The sequence below is a fragment of the Lytechinus variegatus genome, chromosome 13 (assembly GCF_018143015.1).
Source record: "Lytechinus variegatus isolate NC3 chromosome 13, Lvar_3.0, whole genome shotgun sequence".
In the NCBI taxonomy this organism is placed as follows: domain Eukaryota; kingdom Metazoa; phylum Echinodermata; class Echinoidea; order Temnopleuroida; family Toxopneustidae; genus Lytechinus; species Lytechinus variegatus.
The window spans coordinates 2,155,705-2,178,480 of record NC_054752.1 but is presented as its reverse complement, the minus strand read 5'-3'; the positions used below and the strand labels follow the sequence as shown (position 1 = coordinate 2,178,480).

General features: G+C 39.2%; 1 protein-coding gene across 1 annotated transcript; it reads right to left on the bottom strand.

Moving 5' to 3' along the window:
* On the bottom strand, positions 1–22,776 carry LOC121426186. Its single transcript, XM_041622389.1, has 9 exons — positions 22,738–22,776; positions 10,559–10,721; positions 10,031–10,173; positions 9,051–9,242; positions 7,863–8,097; positions 6,580–6,735; positions 3,608–3,757; positions 1,390–2,739; positions 1–641 (listed from the first exon to the last, which is right to left on the bottom strand). The coding sequence occupies exons 3-9, from the start codon at positions 10,133–10,135 to the stop codon at positions 601–603; spliced, it is 2,229 nt and encodes a 742-aa protein (XP_041478323.1). The 5' UTR covers positions 10,136–10,173; positions 10,559–10,721; positions 22,738–22,776; the 3' UTR covers positions 1–600.

The window sequence follows — 22,776 nt, the reverse complement described above, 5'->3', positions numbered from 1 at the left end:
GTCATGTGTCCTCTTGGCATGATCTGACCAATGCGGTCATGCCTTTTATACCGCGCCCAACTAGACATTTAAGTGACACTCTAAATCATTCTTTAAACTTTGTGAAACACCCCCAAGGAAAAAAAAGAAAATGTAAAAGGGGTGAAATGTGATATCAAATTAGAAGTATTTTGTCAAAATCCATTACAAATTTACATTTCTTCCACTGAGTTTAAAAAATTTGCTCATTTGCTTGGAGCTTTTTAGAAATTTTGCCTCATACACCATGTCTCAGAATATTTCGTTGATAATTATCACCAAAAGCAGGGGAAAGGTATCCCTTGTTACGGTCTTCTTCAAGTCTTAAGTTGTGGGTACCTGGCCCTCTCCAAATATGTTCCAATCAAAGAAACAGAATAAAATTGAAATCACTTTGCGAATGGACATTCATTTTCTTACATAAGTGACACGCTTTCATTTAAACCCTGTTAAAGGGTAAAAGTGCCGCTGCTCCACGAAATTGACCCGTGGACAACGCAAGCTTCCAAAGGCTGAATCATCCCTGATACACCTTCATTGCTACAAAGATCAATTCAGGGGTCAAAGGTCATGTAGTCAATGTCAGTGAAGAAGAGCCTGGATCTCATTGGGTGACAGCTTTCCTGTGAATTATAAAAATAAAATGGTGTCACACATACATGCATATAAAAAACATCACTAATATACTGATTTTTCTCAGTTTCACAACTTTTATGTAACAAAGGCCCAAAACTTTTAGACATTACTGTAACACTGTGAACCCAACATATAAGGATCAATCAAAGGAGATAAAGAAAGTGGTCTTCATGGTCAGGGGCGCATAACACAAAGGTTAGCAATGATTGTAGAACCTTTTCCTACGATTGATTGCAGTGACTACAATGTACAATCAATCGTGAAAATCAAGAGTACGATTAATGGCTAACCTTTGTGTTACGGGACCCAGGTTATCCTGTGCAGGTATTCACTCAAGGAAATTTAAATGAATCAACAAAATACCAATAAATATGTTCCATTAAGATTTCAGGAACAGTCCAATGGGGTTGGCAATTTTACTATGATATTCTTTCGAAGGTGAAACAACATTTGCTCCTTCGACAACAGCTCCCAGGCTTTATTTTGACTAAGATACAGGGTTGGGGTTGCAATATGGTTTCATGTATAGGTTTAGGGTTAGGTCTTGGGTAGGGTATAGTGCTAAATCTAGGGTTGAAGTGCAGCGGTTGGTGCCGCAACAGATGTTATAGAATCTCTTCCTAATGACATGGAAAATATGTGAATCTTATAAAAAAGCATTGTATTTCACTTCGCCCATAACAGAAATTTAATTTAAAACCAAGCCTGATAGAGAGCTGCAATGAGAAAACTCACCCGGTACAATTGTGCATCTAAACACCGGTAACCTGGTCTGGTACTTGTGGACACTGCTCACGTTAGGTTCCTGACCACCAAACACATAGAGATGTACAGGGACCGGGACATGATGGCGCCCTTTACTACTAAAACCATCCGCAGTGAATTGTTCATTGCTCTGTTGTATAGTTTTGGCATAAAGGGTATGGTCGGTTTGAGATCGTTTCTTCAGCACAGGACGCTTTCCGCTCGGCTTGGTAGGTTCTTTATGATACCGTTGAGTTCGGTTGGTAGAAGTTCTGTCATGTTGCCGCATGATCAGTGTGGCCATGTTCGGCAAATCATTAAGAGAAAGATGACGCTCACCAAGCATGCTCTCGATGACCAATTTCTGCTCCGTTAAACTATTTGATCGCTGACGAGGCTTCAACGTGTCATCGCCAATAGTAAAACCATCATTGACAAAAGCAAACTGCTCACACGACTGCCACTTGTTTTTCAAGTTCATGTCATCGATGGAACAGCTCAACAAAGGGATTTCATCCGATTTGGACTTTGGCATCACTTGGATAATTTGTGGCCTCTTATTGAACTTCTCCAGATTATTGCACCGAGTATTCCCGACGGATATCCCATTCCCAAACCCGTGCGACCTGTTAATCAATGTTTTAGGATTTTCAGGTTTGTCATAGTCCTCTATGCTGACTCTAGGTATGCTGGGAGCAGTACCAGGAGAGGCTATGATCTTATTGTGATTCACCAGATCAAGGTCTGTCAGCAGGACATCTCCAGAGGTTGCCTCAAGATTCCCTTCTCCATCCAGGGCAGCCAGAGCATCTGTCCCAACTGGTCTCACTCTTCTTTTCCTGAATGTCCTTGTGCTTGTATCAGATCTCTGACTTGCTAGGTCCTCCAGAAGGTTCTCCCTACTAGAGCTGGTTAGCTCATCAACAGGTATGAAAATCCTTGAGTTGTAGATATCTTCCTCCCCATCCACACCATCCTCTGGGCTACTGTCATCACCACGAACATCATCATCTGCATTTCTGCTCATCGCAGAAACAGTATCCCTAGAGTCACCAACATCGCTCGATGCAACGTGTCCATTGTTGGGGTGCACCCTGTTCCTGAATGCCCTCTCTTTCATGCTACCCTTGGAGTAAGCAGGAGATGAATGCGGTCTTGGGTGGGGTCTTACGTGGAGCGACGACATGCTGGGTCGTTGGAGGAAAGGGGCAGAGAGGGAGCGCTCATCTTGAGGTGGAAAGAGGGAGTTTGACTGTGGGATGTCCATCTCAAAGGTTTGGTGCATGGTTGGTGAAGGCACGATGCTACCCTTGTAGGGCACCTTTGTCCAACTCTCAGAACCTAGAAAATACAACACAAAAATAAAAAATATACTAACTTTTCTATTGAATACTGTCTTAGTTTTACTCACTGGGCTTGAAAATAAGCCAGAAAACAATTACGCCCAATATGTGCTGTACAACATGAAGCCTAAAGAATTTGGCTGTTTTCAGGTCCTGAACTCTGACAAAAGCCTGAAGACTAGAATTTCTATTATTTGTCCTCAAAAGACTGATGATTTCAATGATTTATGACTACACAAAAACTTGCTGACAGCTTGAAATAAAATCTGACAATGAGCCAGTCACAAAAATCTCATCTTTCAATCTATTTTCAGCAAGAAATTTACACACATTGTACTCAACCCAGGTGAGGTGAATGGGTACCCAGCAAGAAAAAATTCCACGAATGCCAGAACGCTTGCAGGCAGCACGGCCTAGCCGTGGTAATAATAACAAAATTATTGTAATGCGCAATTAATATAAATATAGAAATTGCGCACTTTACATGTAAATTATTATTCTTTTCAACTGTCTGTGAGCAAATAAGAGGATTTTGGACTAATGAGTTACACTTGTACCATTGGAAATGATGCACACCTAAATGTTTATAATCTTTGCGGGAAATGATATATATCTGCCTATTTCCTTGGGGATTATACGTCATGATATACCACTAACTTCAGTAAAAAAGTTTGATGAAATTTGCTCCAGCGACAATCGCTTCGCTGCCAATGCCACACATTAATGGAATGACCCAACTTCAACCCTGGATTTAACACTTTACCCTATCCTAAACCTATCTTTAAAACTTACTGCCACTCTAACCCTAAATCTTGACGAAATAAAGCCACAGCAAATGTGTCACTGTAAAAAGTGGGTTCACTTACTGAAGCTGAATATCCACAGGTCACTCCTGAGCACGCCGTCCTTGTCTTCCCCTCCATAGATAAGCATAGAGTCTCCAAGGCAGAGGGCCGAGTGACCGTGAAGGGCCGGTGGACCTTGCCAGTAGCGTACCTTGGACCAATGACCACTCCCTACAAAGTATAAAAAATTGTGAAAATATACAGAAAAATAATAATAGTTGCCAGGTTTTGCATGTCCAACCCCCATTTGTTTTTCTCATTCTTTCTTCACTTCACACCCTGCATTTGAAAGCCATGGCAATTTTGCTGATTTTAAAAATGATTTTAAAAAACATCTATAAATTATTTCAGGAAGGACGGGGCAAGACAGAGGGGAAGGCGGGTAAGTTGAGCACAGGGGCAAGTTGAGCCACCAGCCCCAGGCCAATAATGAATGAGTCAGACGTTGTGGTGGTGTCACATATTGATGACCCATTACATAACCCTTAACCCCACCACATTGTTTTCAACTTTGAAATAAAAAGTAATTTTTTACAAGGAAAAATACTAATTTCATCTAAAAAAGTAAAAAAAAAGGGTGTGAAAAAGATAAGTGCTTTTTACCCGCACACGTCTTTGAATGTAATAAAGAAATAAGAACAATATTGTTAGTCCATGTACGGATTCTCATCCTTGTCATACATGTAGTCTTTTAGATGATGGATACCTAAGAAATGTGTGGATGTGAAAATATTGCACTTCGTTCGGACCAGGGTAATTCGTACCAGCCAACATGGGGCAAGTTGAGCCATAGTAATTCTTCTGGTAATGTATAATAATAAAAAAAATCCTTAAAAAGCCATTGATATGCAGGCAGAAAGGAGCAAATTCACATGACAATTCTTTTACTTTTAGGGGATGTTAGTATTTATAGAGAATTAGCATGTGAAAAGACTTAAAATAAAAAATTGACATAATGGCTCTTCCCGCATACATCTTGTACATAGTTTTGGTGGCTGAACTTACCCCAGAATGTGGCAGGATTCACCCCATAGATGGGGTTGAGCAATTTGACATCGTTTTTTTTCAAAGGTCACAATGACTTTCAGTGTAGGGGTAGAAAGTTATATATATAGGTATATGGGTATAAAATATTTCCCAAGAATCAAATCTAAAGGCTAAGTACTTATTTCTACAATATCATTAGTCATATCAATTCTAACATGCAAAATGCAAGAAGTGTCACAATTTACCCCGCCTTCCCCAATATACATATCTAATAGTATTGCCTATTAGCGGTTATCATGAGAAGGAAAATGAATCAACTTCAACTTTACAATAAATAATTTGATATAGTGATTGAAACAGAAAACAAGTGGAATGCCTCTGGCCGTCTCACCTGCATCACGCGGTTCAATATAGCAGCAGTGCTGACTTTGAATACTACTCTAACTCGCACAAGATGTTCAGTGATACATGGTTACTCTTATGTCCACTTTTTATGAACTAGACCAATAAACTTACAGAGATATCATGGTTATTCAACAAAAAACCCCAACATGGCCAAAGTTCATTGACCTTACATGACCTTTGACCTTGATCATGTGACCTGAAACTTGAACAGGATGTTCAGTGATACTTGATTACTCTTATGTACAAGTTTCATGAATCAGATCCATAAACTTTCAAAGTTAGGATGGTAATTCAACAGATATACCCAATTCGGCAAAAGTTCATTGACCTTTGACCTTGGTATGTGACCTGAAACGTGCACAGGATGTTCAGTGATACTTGATTACTCTAATGTCCAAGTTTAATGAACTAGACCAATAAACTTTCAAAGTTATGATGGTAATTCAACAGATACCCCCGATTCGGCCAAAGTTCATTGACCCTAAATGACCTTTGACCTTAATCATGAGACCTGAAAATTGCACAAAATGTTCAGTGATGCTTGATTACTAAATATGTCCAAGTTTCATGAATCAGATCCATAAACTTTCAAAGTTATGATGGGAATTCAACAGATATCCCCAATTCGGCCAAAGTTCATTGACCCTAAATGACCTTTGACCTTGGTCATGTGACGTGAAACTCATGCAGGATGTTCAGTGATACTTGATTAACCTTATGGCCAAGTTTTATTAACTAGGTCCATATACTTTCTAAGTTATGACGTCATTTCAAAAACTTAACCTCAGGTTAAGATTTGATGTTGACGCCGCCGCCGTCGTCGCCGCCACCGTCGGAAAAGCGGCGCCTATAGTCTCACTTTGCTTCGCAGGTGAGACAAAAAATGAATATGCAACAAAGAAAATAAAGAGTCATTGACAACAATACAAAGAAGATAGACCACCTGTGAGGACAACAAGTTACAGTTGCGGCTGCAGAGGCCAAATTTTGAAAATCATAATTAGGGCAAATTGCAAGAGACCCTGAATTACGTGCGTGTGGCACACATCTCGAGGGTGAAGAAATCAACCATTGCTGAGACAGTAACTCTTGCACATTCTGAGCCTTATTTTGCATTGGTTGATGAGTTAAGAAAGTTCCCACTATTCTAAACAAACAAGACACAAACAAGTTCAATACGTATTTTGACACAATTTTCTGAAAAATTAATATAAATATATATTTTTTTTTGGGGGGGTGCACTAGATGCTCTCAAGTGCAATCTGAGTCTTATTTTGAGATAGTTGACTTTTTCAAACAGGTTTCTCAAATTTTTTCTTTCTCACTTGCCAGTGTTATCACACATTGATCACTCCACTCTGATGGTTAAAAACATTTGGTAATGCAATAATGACCCCTATATAGGAGGCTGTTTTCCAAAACTGTTAATAAGTAACAAATAACTTAACATGCGACCGGTGACCCTTTCTCGTGCTACATGATTTACCCCTATATAGCTAACTTAGCACCAAAGAAAGTGTTCCAGTCATGCATACAGTCATCTGCAAGTTACTAACAGCTTTATGAAACATCCGCCTGGTTTCGCTGTACTTCAAGCTTACCAAAGTCCCATTTCCACATGTCTTGGAGCGGCTGGAGATTCTTGCTGCCACCGTAGATAAACATGGAGTTATCATGGATGACTGCAGAGTGGCCGTGTCTCGGAGGGGGGCAGGAATCCTGTGAACTGTAGACCATGGTATGCCAATAGAGCGAATCTATAGGATTAAGGCTTTTGATCTGAAGAAAATAATCATATCTGGAGCTAATCTGCATCATATTCATATCACACAGAAAATTCATATATTCTCTCATTTCACTTCTACCTCTCCACTTTTCTCAGTCTCTTCCTTCTACCTCTCCACTTTTCTCAGTCTCTTCCTTCTACCTCTCCACTTTTCTCAGTCTCTTCCTTCTACCTCTCCACTTTTCTCAGTCTCTTCCTTCTACCTCTCCACTTTTCTCAGTCTCTTCCTTCTACCTCTCCACTTTTCTCAGTCTCTTCCTTCTACCTCTCCACTTTTCTCAGTCTCTTCCTTCTACCTCTCCACTTTTCTTAGTCTTCTCTAGGTCTTTTCACAGATTGCAATTGTCCATATCAACATGCCATGCAAACCTTATAACAAAATGGATGTAGCAAACAAACCCAAATGTCTTTTTGACAGTTTTAATGAGACTTATACTGTACTTGGCCTTTTCAGGGCTGATGTCGCATTTTTGTTCTTCCTGGGAATCGAAGTATATCCCCTATTTAGAAAACCAATTAATATATTCAAAACTGGATAAGCTCTGGCATCAATGCTTCTCTGTATAAAAGAACAGGATATGCCTAATTAGTGTCACAACTTTGGAGCTAATTCAATGAACCCATTAATGGTAAAAAAAACTAATCCTCATTTTATCAACTTCGAACAATATCATGAGGGTGAGGAAGTGTACCTGAAAAGAATTGTTAATCTTAATCCCTCTTTTCTCAAAAGTAACAGTCTATGGTAGTGAATGGTCTCCTCTGTATAATGATGGTTAGGATTCTCCAATAGCCATCGGTTATATATCATTCAAGAGCTGAGAATCTCTTCTTTAAAGTAGGCATACCTAAGTGAAAATTTTATATTTACGGTGACTTTTCGTGGACTTTGCCATGCCTAGTCATAAATGAAAAAAGTTGATGAAACATCTCCCTGAACAAGTTCTTGCAATCGAAAGGTATCATTGCAGTTGGGCAGTTAATCTAATTTCTAATAATAAGCCTAATTTAACCAATTGCCAACTGGAACAGGGCGATACCTGTACAAGGTCTGTGGGAATTACAGAATTCAGTACTCAATGGGTAAATGGTTCTCACCAAAATCCAAAGTCCACATTTCATTACAGGATCCTTTGAGGTCCAGGTGGCCTCCAAACAGGTGCATCCCACCGTTGTGACATACCACAGAATGACCCCTGCGACTGGTAGGGGTCGTGACCTCCGAGGTGATGACCTGCTTCCGCCAGGTGAACTTGGTGAGGTCGAGGATCCAGAGAGAGGTTTCTCCTGGGTTATCGAACCCACACAGTCCACCGAATATGAAGATGGACTCCTGTTTGTCAGACAATGATGTAAAAGGAGGATGCCAATCACATTAACAAATACAGTAATTTGAGGGGTGATGATGATGGTGACCATCATCACCATCATAATCATTATAGTTTTCATCATAATACTGTATATTATATATTCAGTATAGTTTTTGGTTTATCATGCTCTCAAGCATATTTGCTTACAATGAAAATCATCTTCAGCATGAGATTTCATGTTCAGCGATGTTGATTTCTTATTTATTTTCATTTCTTTTGTTATATTTCTGTTTAATATCATATTCTATTGTTATCAATCAAATAAAACAAAGGGATTATGGGTAGAAATGTTTGCAGTGATTAACCTTATCTTAACTGGGCTATTTCGGACCAGAAAAATAGGGGGGGGGGAAGGGTGTTGGTGGGTAAATTTGACCCCCCTCAGATCTTGGAAACTGACCGCTGTGAAAATTTGCATGCGCATAGAGCTGGATGTTAACTACAAGGACGTATAGTAAAATTTTTAAAAATTAATTGTTTATATTTTTTAGTAATCAATTATGCAAATATGCGTATGAAATTTGCCCTAAATTTGGCTCTTTGTGTAAGTTTTTGCCTTTAACTCAATTTACATAGCTAGTTGAATGCTAATTTTTGGTGGGAGTATCAATTGACCCCCCCCCCCCTCTAGAAATTTTGTTTATTAAGGGTTAAAGGGCAATGTCATTACTATATCACAACAAAGAGAAAACAAATGCCACAAAAAATCTTCAATGGACATTGTTTTGATATACGACAAAATATAACAAAGTCTGACTAATGTGCTTTCGACTTTTAGGCCGATCAAAATTTCCTGATTTTTCTGTCATCTGAGGCATTTTCCCCTAATATGAGGTATTTCTTAATATGCAATTCCCTCATTTTTCCCTGACTGGAAAAAAAAAAATTTCCTTGATGGGCTGGGAACCCTGGATACCTTGTAGCCGACCATGGTATGGTCCTGGAGAAGGGGAGGGGTATCTCCACAGCACTCTAGCTTGGTCCAGAGGCTTGTACTAGGTTCAAACCTCCACATGTCCTTGAGGGATACATTCCCACATACTCCACCATACAGGTAGATAGAGCCATTGTGGTGGCACGTGGCATGCTTACTCCGAGTCCTTGGGACCTGATGCAAGAAAAAAAAGATGAAATGGGGAAAATATCGATAAAAATGATGTTTTGTAAGTTTACAGTACAACTCATCACTGGGTTGATAAATTTATTTGGTTTTACAACAGAGCTCTCAAGCTGAGCAAGAATATTTCAGTATTTTAAATGCAGTAAATCAGTATTTTGGTAACTGAAAGAAATCAAGCATTTTCAAAGAAATAGCATAGAAGTTAGAACAGATAAAACAGAAACTTATGAAATCAGTATTTTGCATGAAAACATATCAAGTATTCTTCTCATTTTTCTATTCTTCTCATTTTTCAGTACTGAATGCTGACCTTTTACTTGCCAACTTTGCTACTGTAAGCAGATGGTTAACATCCTTGATAGTCTATTAAACCCAAGGCCTAAAATCATTGGCCCACTATCAATTGATCCAATTGGCGTTTGGTCTATCCTACATGTACATGTGGTCTAGCACCCACTTAGACTAATTCTCATTTAGTCTAGTGCCAAATCTTCACTTTTCACTTTGTCTACTTCGTTTTTTGCCAAATGTAGATAGACCTCTGTAAAAAGGGTACCAGTAATCTAAGAACTTGTGACCCCAACATCTAGTCACATCATCCTCACTAAAATATGCATACATGTGTAAAGTCTGAAATGGAATTCTCAAAGACTTAAATACTCAGTTACCGCTATTGCGTGAGTAAGATATTTCCCACTGGGACATCAACTTATATACCACGGAATGCATGAGCGTGTAAAGACATACAAGATCAGTTGTGACCAAGGCAAGTATACCTGTGTGCTTTCAGGAAAGATATGAGTCCAAACGAAGCTGTGTCCTATGTGTAGCTTGGTGTGGGTCAGTGCTGGCAAGTCAGTTATTCTTACATCCTCATTCATTCTATCACATAGCACTCACAAATTTTCATTTTTCCATCCTGAAAAAAAAGAGAAAATTAATCAATTAATGATAATATGCAGACCACTACAGCAGATAAACAATAAATAATAAAATGCAGAGATAATAATAGTTCTTCATAAAAATAACAGAAAAAGTATTATAGGCAGGGGCGAACATCTGGGGATTCTTTATTTCGAGCCCTAGCAACCGACCTGGCCGATAAAACAATACACTAGCGACCGTACAGCAGTGCAGCGTTTTGGGATGCCTAAAGGTACAGTGCTTAATACCAAACACGACAAGGGGAAGATCAGACACTTCGGCGATGTTTTGAAACGCTTGATTAATGCTCATCAGGAAGGGTGCCCACGTGCGTTGAGTAAGTAAACCTTTAAGTTTAATATTCATTCAGAAATCTTTACCTGTGCTCAATGTCCCAAGTTGCCCCTCATATCGCCATGTTTCACGATGAGTGAATGCAGAGAGCTTTCCAAACATAATTCCTCATGCAGTTGGTCAATTCCAATTCAATTCAGAAGCTACACTGTACATGCACACCCTGTGGCAAGTGTAAGGTTTCCCATCCTATCATATAACGTTATATGCAGCAATGGAGAGAGTACATGTAAGAAAGAGAGAGGGAGGGAGATCAAGAGAGAGGGGGGGGGGGGGGAGACAGAGTCAGAGTGAGAGAGGAGATAAAAAAGGGTGGAAGAGAATGGGATATAAAATAATAATTAAGATTGTTGATTTTAAATTGTACAAATGCAATATCAAAAAAATCGCATTCAAAGTTTTCAAATTTTTTTAAAAATGTTGTAATAAAACACACGTACCCAGGATGTGTACAAGTACATTTTAGATGTCATCCACATGTAAAATAAAACAGAATCTAATGAATTATATACATGTATCATAGTCTTTGTTTTCCACCTAGTTGCAAATTGTGATCAGTCATGCATGAATGATTATAATTCATTATTTTCATACCTTTTTGTGATCATTGATGTGGAATTTGCAATGCTTCAATGATCATGATTTACTTTCTTATTTTTCATGAGAGATGAGATCTCCAAAAAAAGGAAATCTTTTAAGCATTGCATGCTATGCTTCAATGATCATCGCATGATCAGAAAATATGCATTCTTAAATTTCTTAATAATTTACAATTTTTCACTAGGTGCAAAACAATGGCTTTATACATGTATCCCTCTTTTATATGATAATTATATAATATTGACTGGCCTTGAGGGAAACATCAAATATACATGTACATGTATTTCACGCCATAGACTCATATTGGCCAGATTCTTGAGATGAGGGTTACATGGTTCTTTTTATTGAAGGGCAATATATTTGATGCTCCCCCAAAAAAGAGCCGGTCAATATCATCAAGATCAGATGTCTAGAGCAAAATCATGAAAATTGAGATATTTCTTTGAAGAATAGGGTTAATGTGTCATGTTTATATCAGGGGCAATGCTCTGCACCTTATCATTATGACATACTTGAAGCGACCTGATCCAGTGCTCTTTTTATTATGATGAATAATGTTGCTGCGGGGATCATTATAAGGCGTATCTCTTTATACGCATTCTCAAATGTCCGGATGTGAGACCGAGCAAAATACAAACAATATCTACATGTACATATCCCTTCCCAATATCCAGAAAATCTAGGGCAATACGGTTTTGTAAATTACCAGCTCAGATGTCTGATACAGGTGATAATTCAGTATATTTTATGATGACCAAGTTAAGAATTGTCTGGTTCCAAAATTCATCTTCTCATTTTGCATTTTTCTGTATGTACAGGTACATGTGTGTACAAATAATTCTTGTATCACTGTACGACGAAGGCACTCAAGGCAATGGAAATGTTTTACATGTATCTTGGTTTGTTCTCCGTTCTATTTATAGAATGATGCAATCCCCCTTCAGCATGTTTGAACGAGTCATCAAAGCAAATAATCAATAATACATTTTTACACCCAGATAGGTGTGTAACAATGGACTCACCGAGGCTGTCTATTGTCTGACACATGAAGCCTCTATCAGTAGCTTCAAGTGAACAATTGCAAAGCCCTTAAAAATCTTCTTTATTGTTCAATATGAATGATACTGTGACGATACAGTGCTTTCAAAGGCACTAAAAATTAAAAAACAAAAATACATGCAGTGCTTGGTGGGTGTTTCATAAACCTGTTCGTAAGAAATTGAAGTAAATTTACTAGAAATATCCCTATTTAAAAAAGAAAATACTACTTGTTAATACTTTACACTGGAACTTTTCCAAAATTACAAAAGGAATTTATATCAAAGGTCATGGGTAATCTACATGTACCGGTACATGTAAATGTATAACTTTGACTACAATTACAAGAGTAACATGACCTATCCTCTTTCATATTTTCTTCTTCTTCTTCTTCTTCCAGGCTGGTACAGTCCGCCACTGGCGTATTATCGTACCTTGTGCTTGTCAAGTGTTGAGTGTACAGTGCAAGTAAAAATTTCTACAATGGACTCTATGTGCAGCTAAAAAACCAGACTGAAGCTTAACGAAGCTTGACACACTGCACCTCCAGCTTGAAAGGCTCCAATGAAGTGCAGTTGACAGCTACAGGTGGTAATGAATTCCACAGCCTGATAGCGTCTGGATAAAAAGATGTTTGGAGAAATCGTGTCCTTGCATAGGGAACCAGGAGTTTTTGTGGGTTTCCCCGAGTGCGTGGGGCTGTTACTGGAATGAGATTGGCGGACGGAAGATCAACCAAGCCATGGAGTATGCTGTATATCATATAAACTTTCTGCTGAGCTCTCCTCTCTTGAAGACTTGGCCACTGAAGCTGATGAAGCATAGATGTTACACTGCTTGTGCGGCGGTAGTCATCTAGGACAAAACGGGCAGAACGCCTCTGTACCATTTCTAACTTTCTGGTGTTCTCCTGTGTGGATGGGTCCCAAACTACCGCAGCATACTCCAAGACAGGGAGTATCAGAGTCTTGTAAAGTAACACCTTTGTCTTTGGTGGACAGGCCCTCATGTTCCTCTGCAGAAAGCCCCGTACAGAGTTAGCCTTCTTGGTGATTGCATCCACATGATGATTCCATTTCAAGTTGCTCTGCAGATTAACTCCCAAATACTTGGTGGAGTCCGTTACCTGTAAGCGCTCCCCATGAATGTCATAAGGAAAGGACACTATGGATGTTTGTCTCTTATTTGAGACATGCATTACCTGACATTTTTGTGGATGGAATTGCATTAATGAGTCGGTTGCCCATTCCTGGAGTGCATCCAAGTCTTGCTGCAAGCATCTTGCGTCATCTGGGGACATTACCTTCCTGTACAAGATACAGTCGTCTGCGAACAATCTCACTGTTGTGCCTGGAGAAACATGGCTTGGCAGATCGTTAATGAAAAGCAGGAACAGGAGAGGTCCGGTCACACTACCTTGTGGTACGCCTGACAAAACAGGGCAGGTGTGAGAAAAGCAGCCATTGAGTAGCACTCTTTGTGAACGTCCAGAAAGGAGATTCCTAATCCAGCAATGGGTATTACCTCGAATCCCGTAGTAATGGATCTTATGCATCAATCTTCCATGGGGAACTTTATCGAATGCCTTAGACATGTCTAACAAGATCACATCTGTTTGATCCTTGGCCTCTAGGCCGCTGAAAAGATCTTGCATAGTAAGGATAAGTTGAGATGTACATGATCTTCTCTTCCTAAATCCATGTTGGGCATCTGACAAGATGTTGTGATCATCAAGATGCTCATGGATCCTACTGGACACGATGTGTTCTAATGTCTTACAGATGATTGAAGTCAAGGACACAGGCCTATAATTGACTGCTTTACACCGATCGCCTTTCTTGAAAATTGGAACAACATCCGCTTTCTTCCAGTCCTCTGGAATGACTGCCTGATCAATGGATGCCTGAAAAAGCACACACAAGACTGGCGTGATTTTCAGTGAGTAATTACATGTACGTGCGGGCCATTGAGTGTCGAGGGCTTGCTGTTTCTTTTTATTAAAGGACATGCCTCATCTGCTCAAACCTTACCTTTGAAAACTAAAAAGCAAGAGTTTCCTTCAGGTGGCAATGAATGCAGAAAATATTGTTTGTGACCTGAACAAGTTCTCATAAAAATAGGGGTAATGTACATGTATCTTGGTGACTGTGTGGGTCTGTATAAAGCCATGATTGCTCAATGAGTGGTTTCTGACAGAACTCAATTGGAATATCTATTCAACAAGGCAAAGATCATATTATTCTTCAAACTTGCACCACAATAATCCCCTTTTTAAAGGATCCACAAAGAATGGAATGTGGTACCCCATTCATCATGCACGGTGTAAGATATACATGTAGGGAGGGGGGGGGGGGAAGAATTAAGAGATAAAAGAATTGCACAATGAAAATAAAATATAATACAAGATCCAAATCAAATACAGTATACAGAGAGAGGGAGGGAGATAGAGACAGACAGGTAGAGAGAGGAAAAGAGCAGAATTGAGAAGCAGCAATGTACCGTACGTAGTTGAATATGGACTACAAACAGTATAATTTACCTTATACATGTAAATTCCTTAACTGTATATTAACATTGACCTCATCATCTCATGTATTTGGATGTGTACTTTGTATTTGTTAGTTCATAAAACAAACAAACAAGAAGAGATTGTGATATGAATAGAATAGAGTCCATAAAAAAATTGCATTTGATTGCATGAAAATTTTCAAAGGAGACAGTAGAATACAAGAACATGATCTACAGCATACGTGTATGCATGCATACACCAACAAGAATGCAAACGCTAATTAATCACTCAATAAAACCAAATTTTGCATGAAAATTTGTTAACATTTTACAAGCTAAACCCTAACATACATTTGTACATGTACATGTACACTGTACCACCACACCAACACCAACAGAAAAAGATCATGTTTACATAACTCTATGGCAACCAGGAATTCCTTGTAGTATATTACTGGAACACTCAGTGCAAGGCCTAAATCTAAAGAGCTTCCACGCACAAATGGAAATTCTATTCAAGGGCTTATTATGAATTCAATTAATTAGTGCATTAAGTACAGGTTGCATTAACGGATTTAGAATAATTGCAAACAAGTACTCGGTAAGCAGAAAAATCAATACAAGCATAATCAGATAATTTCTATTCGTCATTTTCCCCTTTCTAACCAAGAAGAAAAGATGGAAATTTTGCAATCTATTGATATCTTGTCACTTACAAGTATTAGATTTACTCAACGAACCATAAATAGCCCTCTGTAGGCTTAGAATGGCTAAATTTGAATGCGTACATGTAGCCCATTTTTCCTTAATAACATGTAGAGGTTTTGCATGTATGCCCAAATCCATGAGTGAATGCTGCCGAAGAACTTAGAGAGGATCGTGAGAATATAATGACCTTCCTTGTAAAATAAAATCATCAAATAGCGTTTTTTTTATAAAATCTTAATCAGAGAAGTCGATCTTGCCCTGATCTGTAAAGAATAGTGTGACAAGGCGGGTGGGGTGTAGGAATGGGTCAGGGTGGAGGGCAGGTTTTGGGGAGGGATGGGGGTATCTAACAAAGTTTTTTTTCCCACTGTTGTTATTGCTATTCTTTTTTTTATTTGGATGTCAAATACTTTGCTTGCATTTGAAATCATGCTTTTCTTTTTGTTACAGTGTATGTACATGTATGCTCTGGACCCCAGGGAAGAACAGCATTGTTTTAAAGCTGAGTGGGTTTATCCAGCCATTTCACTATACCTTTCATTGTTATTATATGTACATGTATTACTGTGTATTTATTTTTGTAATGTTGTGATTAGAAAACTGATTAGAAAACAAATACCAATACCAACGTTGACACCTGAAGAATCTTAATATAGCCCCATTATTCTATAATTAAAGGCATGTACAAATGTACATCAAAAATATTAAAATCCACACTGAATAACTGTATACTAACTGTTTTACACTACATATTGTGTTTATTTGAACCAATAGGCCTACATGTACAGTACATTCACATATGAATGCAAAAGCAATGATAATGTCAAATGTCATAAAAATGTGTAGTGACACAAAGATATCAACAAAGATATCACACCATTAGTGAGAGAGGATTGGAATGATTAGGGCGCACCATCCAAATAAGCTCCTTATTTTCATCACTCTTTAATATATATATTTTCATATTGTTTGCATGATATGATCTAATTAAATAGCTCTTCTTATTTTTTTGGCTTTCATTTTGGCTGCATACACTCACCATTTCTGGCAGATATTTTCATTCACTGAAAACATGGGACACTCGCTCTGAATCTACACCGCCCCACCTATGCATATTCGCGTCAGCTCTACTGCTCTTCTACATACTCTGTGAAACCGGTCTGCACTAGTTTTCAGCACAGCCATTGTCTTGCTTCTGCACCAGGATTCTGCAAGGTTTTGATCTAGAGTCTACTAGCAGAGCTACCAAGTCTCATGCATTGTGCGTGAGACTCACGCATTCAGGGTCCGTCTCATGATCTCACGCACGGCACCCATTTTTCTCAAGCATCGGGACCCGACCAAAAAAAGAGAAACATACACACTGGCCGACCGCCTTCGCAGTTCGCACGTCGTCGCGTCTACCCCAGCATGCCAGACGAATCAAGAGTGCAGTCAGCAAACAGCTAGTACGTGATACGATGAATCGCGTGCCCGCATCGCATGGTTTTGTAGTATGGAACGATATCATGATAAAGTGCATTTATCACGCGTGCATGCAGAGACGCCAAGTCATGACAATCTCACGCATAACATTTTTTTGAACTTGGCATCTCTATACTAGACCTACTCCTCCATCCAGAACTGGTATTGTATAACACTGTGAATGTGATTGGTTTCTACATGTTCTGTGGAGCTACATGTACTATTTATGCATGTTTTGCTCTGGCCTCTGCATGTTAATGTTATCAAGAAAGCTTGTGTGCTTCTGTGCTTAGCGAGTACCATACGTCACCATACATGTAGTATTGGTAACTGTGCTGCCTCTGTATTTGAAAATCTGTCGTGACCGTCTATGCATGTAATTGTTATTGTGATACTGTATATAACCGTATTGCTTGGGGACTCCTGTGTTTCTACTACTAGCCTGTTTAGATGTTGGTAATTCTGTTGGTGTAACTTCTGTATTAAACCTGTGCTGCACGTAGTGTGGAGCATCACTTTTTGTATCCTGTCTACCTCTATACACGTACCATAAAATTAAAAAGTACTAGGGCCTAGATCTACGTGTACGTGAACTAAGATCACTACCTCAGAGACCTTGCTGTAAAAATATCATCTGGACCCCGTCTGTGAACGCACTGTGACTGTCCTTGCTTCTTCATCCTTCTATACTACATAGTGAATAGTAACTACTCAGAGTCTAGCCCCTCATTGTTGTCTCCAACCTCCCCATGTTCAATAATGGCTCTTACAAGGCGGAGTTTTGACAAATCTGGATCTGCATACATGCTCAAAGAGACTCTGAAAAATGGTGAGAAGTGGATATCTGCCTCCTTCCCTACGAGGGTATTATTCGATGCCTTAAGGACATCACTATATCTTTAGTAAAGGAATTTCCTTGCGAGTTTCAAGCTGATCTTGTACCGTCATGGATTGTCTCCGGGTGAATCCCTAATGAGCACACTGGAATCACTTTCCAAAATAGACTCAAATCTGGCAAAGCTGGCGAACAAAAGCACTTTGAAATAATCCTCTTATACTCTTCGTCAAAATTACAGCTACAAAGAAAACATCTTTTGCACTGCTCAAGCACAATTCTTCCATGGATCACAAAGAACCTTAAATCAAGCCACCACAACTTCTTCCAGACTGATGACCTTCAAGTCCTTCTCAACAGCATAAGCACCTACATATCCCCTCAGTCTGCTGACAACACATGCCTTTGTACTCCATCTGGTAAAGAGATATTATGCTGTCTTTGCATCCAACATGCCTGCTTGGATGTGGTATAATGTAACTCTTGCAATGACAGGCTTCACTTCTCTTGCTGTGCTCTGTCTCATCAGGATATCAACAGGATCTCTGATGCAGATGAAAGGTTCTCTCAAGTGCCCTTCTTGCTCCAACTCTTCCTCTCAGTCATCCCAGGGCTCCCAGGGTGGGGTAAATACATACCTCTCTCCAATTTGTGATTTGTCCTGCTCTCCCATAACAGACTCAGTTGAATGCCTAACACGTGCCTCTAAACTCCCTCACTTTGTCTCAGCAGAGTCGCTCACTATATCTCCACCTCTCCCCAGTGCTATGACGACCAACACATCACACTTGGCTCCCTCTGCTGTCACCTAATAGACCATTACCCCTGTGCTTATGTCTGTAAGCTCCCAGACATCTCTTGTAACAATACCATCCAACTGCAAACCAATTTTAGCTACCCCTCATCTGGAAACTGCCCTCCATGCTCTAAATGTCCAACACTGGAAAAAAAAACCCTCAGAAGCCTCGGTTTCTCTTGATGCAAAGAAGATGGCCTTTGCTATCCTTAACTCTGAACAAGAGAATGTACATGTATCCTATAAGCCACACAAGGTAAATCAAGAATACAAATCTCTGAATCGACAGGATGAAGCTACATGTATATATATCTGAGTGTGTTAAGGAGTCAACCCTCTTCCCCTATAATAATGCTATTCCCTACTGTTATGCACAATTAAGTCCTGGGACTGAATGAACAATAAAGACTAAAATGTTCATAAAGGATGTACATGTACTTTTGCCCCAAGTGTCAACACATACTACATGTAAGTGTTTAGAGTACGATTTGCACGAGATGTCACAGGTGGGGCTGTACGAAACCCAATGTTGTAGGTGAAGGTAAAAACTTTTGTGCTGACCAATTCTTTACACTGTCTAGATCAGAGAGAACACGTGGACACAATTTGAAAATTCAGAAGACAAGGTGTATTCTCTCAGAGAGTTGTCACACAATGGAACAATCTACCAGATGAAGTTGTGAACAGTCAAACTGTCAACATGTTCAAATCATCTTTGGAAAAGGTCCCTGAACATGTACAATCCAGATGAAAATTTTCTTTGTCCATGCTCTACCCATGCCACTCAAAGCCAAATAAGTTTTAGGTATGGTTGGAACTACCCCTTATCGACCACCTAATTTTCTAAGTATCGTATCTGCGAAAAATATTTATCAGTTTTAACTAGTTTTTGTCTCATTTGTGCAGAAAATTGAGCAGATCAGAATCCCATGATTTGATCGGTGACTCCGATTCAAATTGCGTACATGTAGATATCAGCGAACAATGAATACGATGGTATACATTTGCACCCTGCTTTTGAAATCGACCACCCGCGAGACAAGTTTACGGCAGAATTTTATCGCGGTGGCGAAATATTTTTACTCTTCCAAACCAGTTATATGATGTCAACATGCTAAATGATTGTCTCACTACTGCGAGCTCCGGCACATTTGACGATTGACGGATATTTGTTCTAAAGCCGTTTTCTGTCTTGACAGATTAGGATTATTTCCCTTCAATATGTATTTTAAATTGATGTAGTTGCATTTAAGTTGATGACCTACTCCGAATTTATGTTTAGTATGTGCATATGTGAGTGGATATGGTTGTGTGTATATATGTGTGTTTATATCAGTTTTCCATTCTATTTTTAGCATCTTAGCCTTGTTATATATTTTTTTTCTCTCCTTTTGTATCTTGTAGATTAGTATATCCTATGTTTTATGTTAATAATCATAAGTATCCCAGGGCCCTACTCACAAGCTTTGCTTTTATTAATAAGGGGGTCCTAAAACCAATTTGTCTATGCTATAATCTAATTGATGTACAATTGTACATGTACATTATGTTTATGTACTCATTTACGTTGTATGTATATCTATTTTGATTATGATGTGATGTTTTTGGTTTTGAATAAATAAACTTGAACTTCGAAACGGGGCAGATTCGGGTCTAGTCAAAACAATTTTGATAAATCATACTAAATTTTTACCCTTTCTTTTTCTCTTAAAATTAATTCTTACCGTTCCTATGGACACTGCGCCTACTCTCCCACGCGTACCGTTTGTAATACGCAATAATTTTAATGCGCGCAAGGTGGTCGGTTTCAAAAAGCGGTGATCGATATGTGGTGGTCTCACTATACATACCAACGTTAGCTTTGGATACTGAACGTACATGTATAGTACATGTCTTTGTATCATCCCATTTAGATATCGTAACGCTTTACAGTACTTGCTGGTTTACCACAATCTTGTATAGTCCCCCTTCAAAGAATTCAAAATACTGCAGCTAGACTGGTAACCCTCACTAAGAAATTTGAACATATCACTCCTATTCTCTACTCCCTCCATTGGCTCAAGGTTCATAATAGAATTATTTTCAAGCTCCTTCTCCTTGTCTATAAAATCATCCATGGTCTCGCCCCATTCTACCTTCAAAATCTTATCTCTATCTGTCCCTCAACGTCTCTGATCTTCTTTTACTGCTCACCTTCGGCTATCTCTTGGACACCGAACTTTTACCCGTTATGCCCGTGGCGATCGTGCTTTTTCTGCTGTTGCCCCCACTCATTCAATGAACAAGGTTATAATATAACCTTGTTCTCAGTTACATCTCCATGTGTGGCAAAATAAGGGTGGCAATGTTTGGATTATTTTCTCTTTTTCTGTGGGAAAAATGCTTGACTTTCTTTGTCAGTTTTCATTACAGCTATTCATCATATAACTTGGCTCTAATGTAAATTTGATTCTTTAAATTATTTTTTCTTAATTAAAAATAGAGATTGAAAAATGAAAATTTTCTTGCCATATTACTTTCCACCAATAGAGTGTATGCCCTCTGAGGGCGTACACAAAAATATGCCAAAAATTCAAGGTTTTGAGCGCTCTGGTGAATGCAAAAATTATTCCAACATTACTAATGAAAAATAAATTGCAACTGTATGGAAATTGGTATTTTGGTCACAAAAGTGATATTTTAATGATTTTTAAAGTGTGAGCTATGTACAGCATTGGCATACGGCATAGTCCTACCTGTAGATTCCCCACAGGCAGGATGGTTGCAGTGAACAAGTGGTTGCCCCTAAACTCTGGAACAATCTCCCCTCTCCATCCGTAATACATCCACTGTCGAATCTTTCAAAACACTCCTCAAATATTTATTCTTAGATCATTAAGCAGTCCACTTAATTCCATATCCGTTCTATCTCACTGTATTTTGCTACTTCTTTTTTTCTTTCCAATAATGCGCTTGCTGCGGCTTAGTTAAGTGCTACCGGTAGATCTAGATCTAGGCCCTATATATATAATTAAATGTACAGAGTCAGAGGGGCAAAAAAGTTGTACCGGTATAGGCCTATAACTTTATGCCTAGGCCTACTTCCAAGGTAAATTCCCGGAGGGGGCCACTTCCATTCACGAGTGGATACCATGCGCGACCATGGGGTCTCGAAAAGCACCCTAAACACGTAATTTCCATATTCTGAAAATGCAACCCTTAACAAGTATTGGCGTGTGAAACCCTACCCTTAACAAGTATTGAAAACAAAACGATACTCTTGGCAAATATTCCCTGAAATGAACCCCTAAACAAGTACAGGAATGTTTTATTGTTACGGGTCCTTCGGTCGTCGGCTTTACCTTATTTGGTTTAGTACGACCCCACCTTCTACACCTCGCGCAAATCGGACTCTAAACACGTAGTGTTGGGGCGAAAAGGACATCCTTTATAAAACATTTTAATTTTGTTTTATTATCCCCGCAAATTCGACCCTAAACACGTAATTTTCCTAGCGAAATAGATACCCTTTTTTCATTATTTTTGTGTTTTTGACACCCTTATCACGTTACGTACGTAACGTACCCTATCGTGAAAAGGACATCCTTTTTACATGTTTTTTTGGTCGCGCATGGTATCCACTCGTCAATGTAAGTGGCCCCCCCCTGGGGTAAATTCCATTTCCAAGGTAAAAACTTTCTTCTTAATCTTATTCTCAACATTTACCAAAAATTAAACACACGTTCCTCCACTTCTCCTTCTTCTGGAAATAGTACAGTCCACCGTCTGGTGTATTGTCGTATTGGTGAAGTGCAGTGTGCAAGTGTATGTACGGTACATTACCGGTATCCGATAAAAAATTGCTTAGGCCTACACTCTACAGCGTGCAAGTAAAAACAACCACCGTTATTAACGGAGCTGAGTCTTTTGTACCGCTTTTTTAAAGATGTGTAGAGAGGTACAATTAACTGTGCTTTGGGGGAAGGAGTTCCAAAGTCTTAATCTTATCGAATCTCCACCGAGCGAGCTCGAGTCAAACCAATCAGCCGGCAGCCATCGCCAGTCTCGAACTCCGCGGGACAGCTCCAGTTCTTGCTCCTCCGGCGGCGCGCTGCCCTGGCTTTGAAATTGCAAGCTTTGGAGAGCTCTCCTCTTCGCTCCTGCCCTGGCTTGTTCAGTGCAAATTTGTAATATTTTGCAGGTATAATACCACAGATACAACCGTGAAATTATCTAGAACACTATCAATTATCAAACCATATATTTTTCAAGCTTACCGCTATCCGTAATCGTCAATATTGTAACTGAAAGTACCC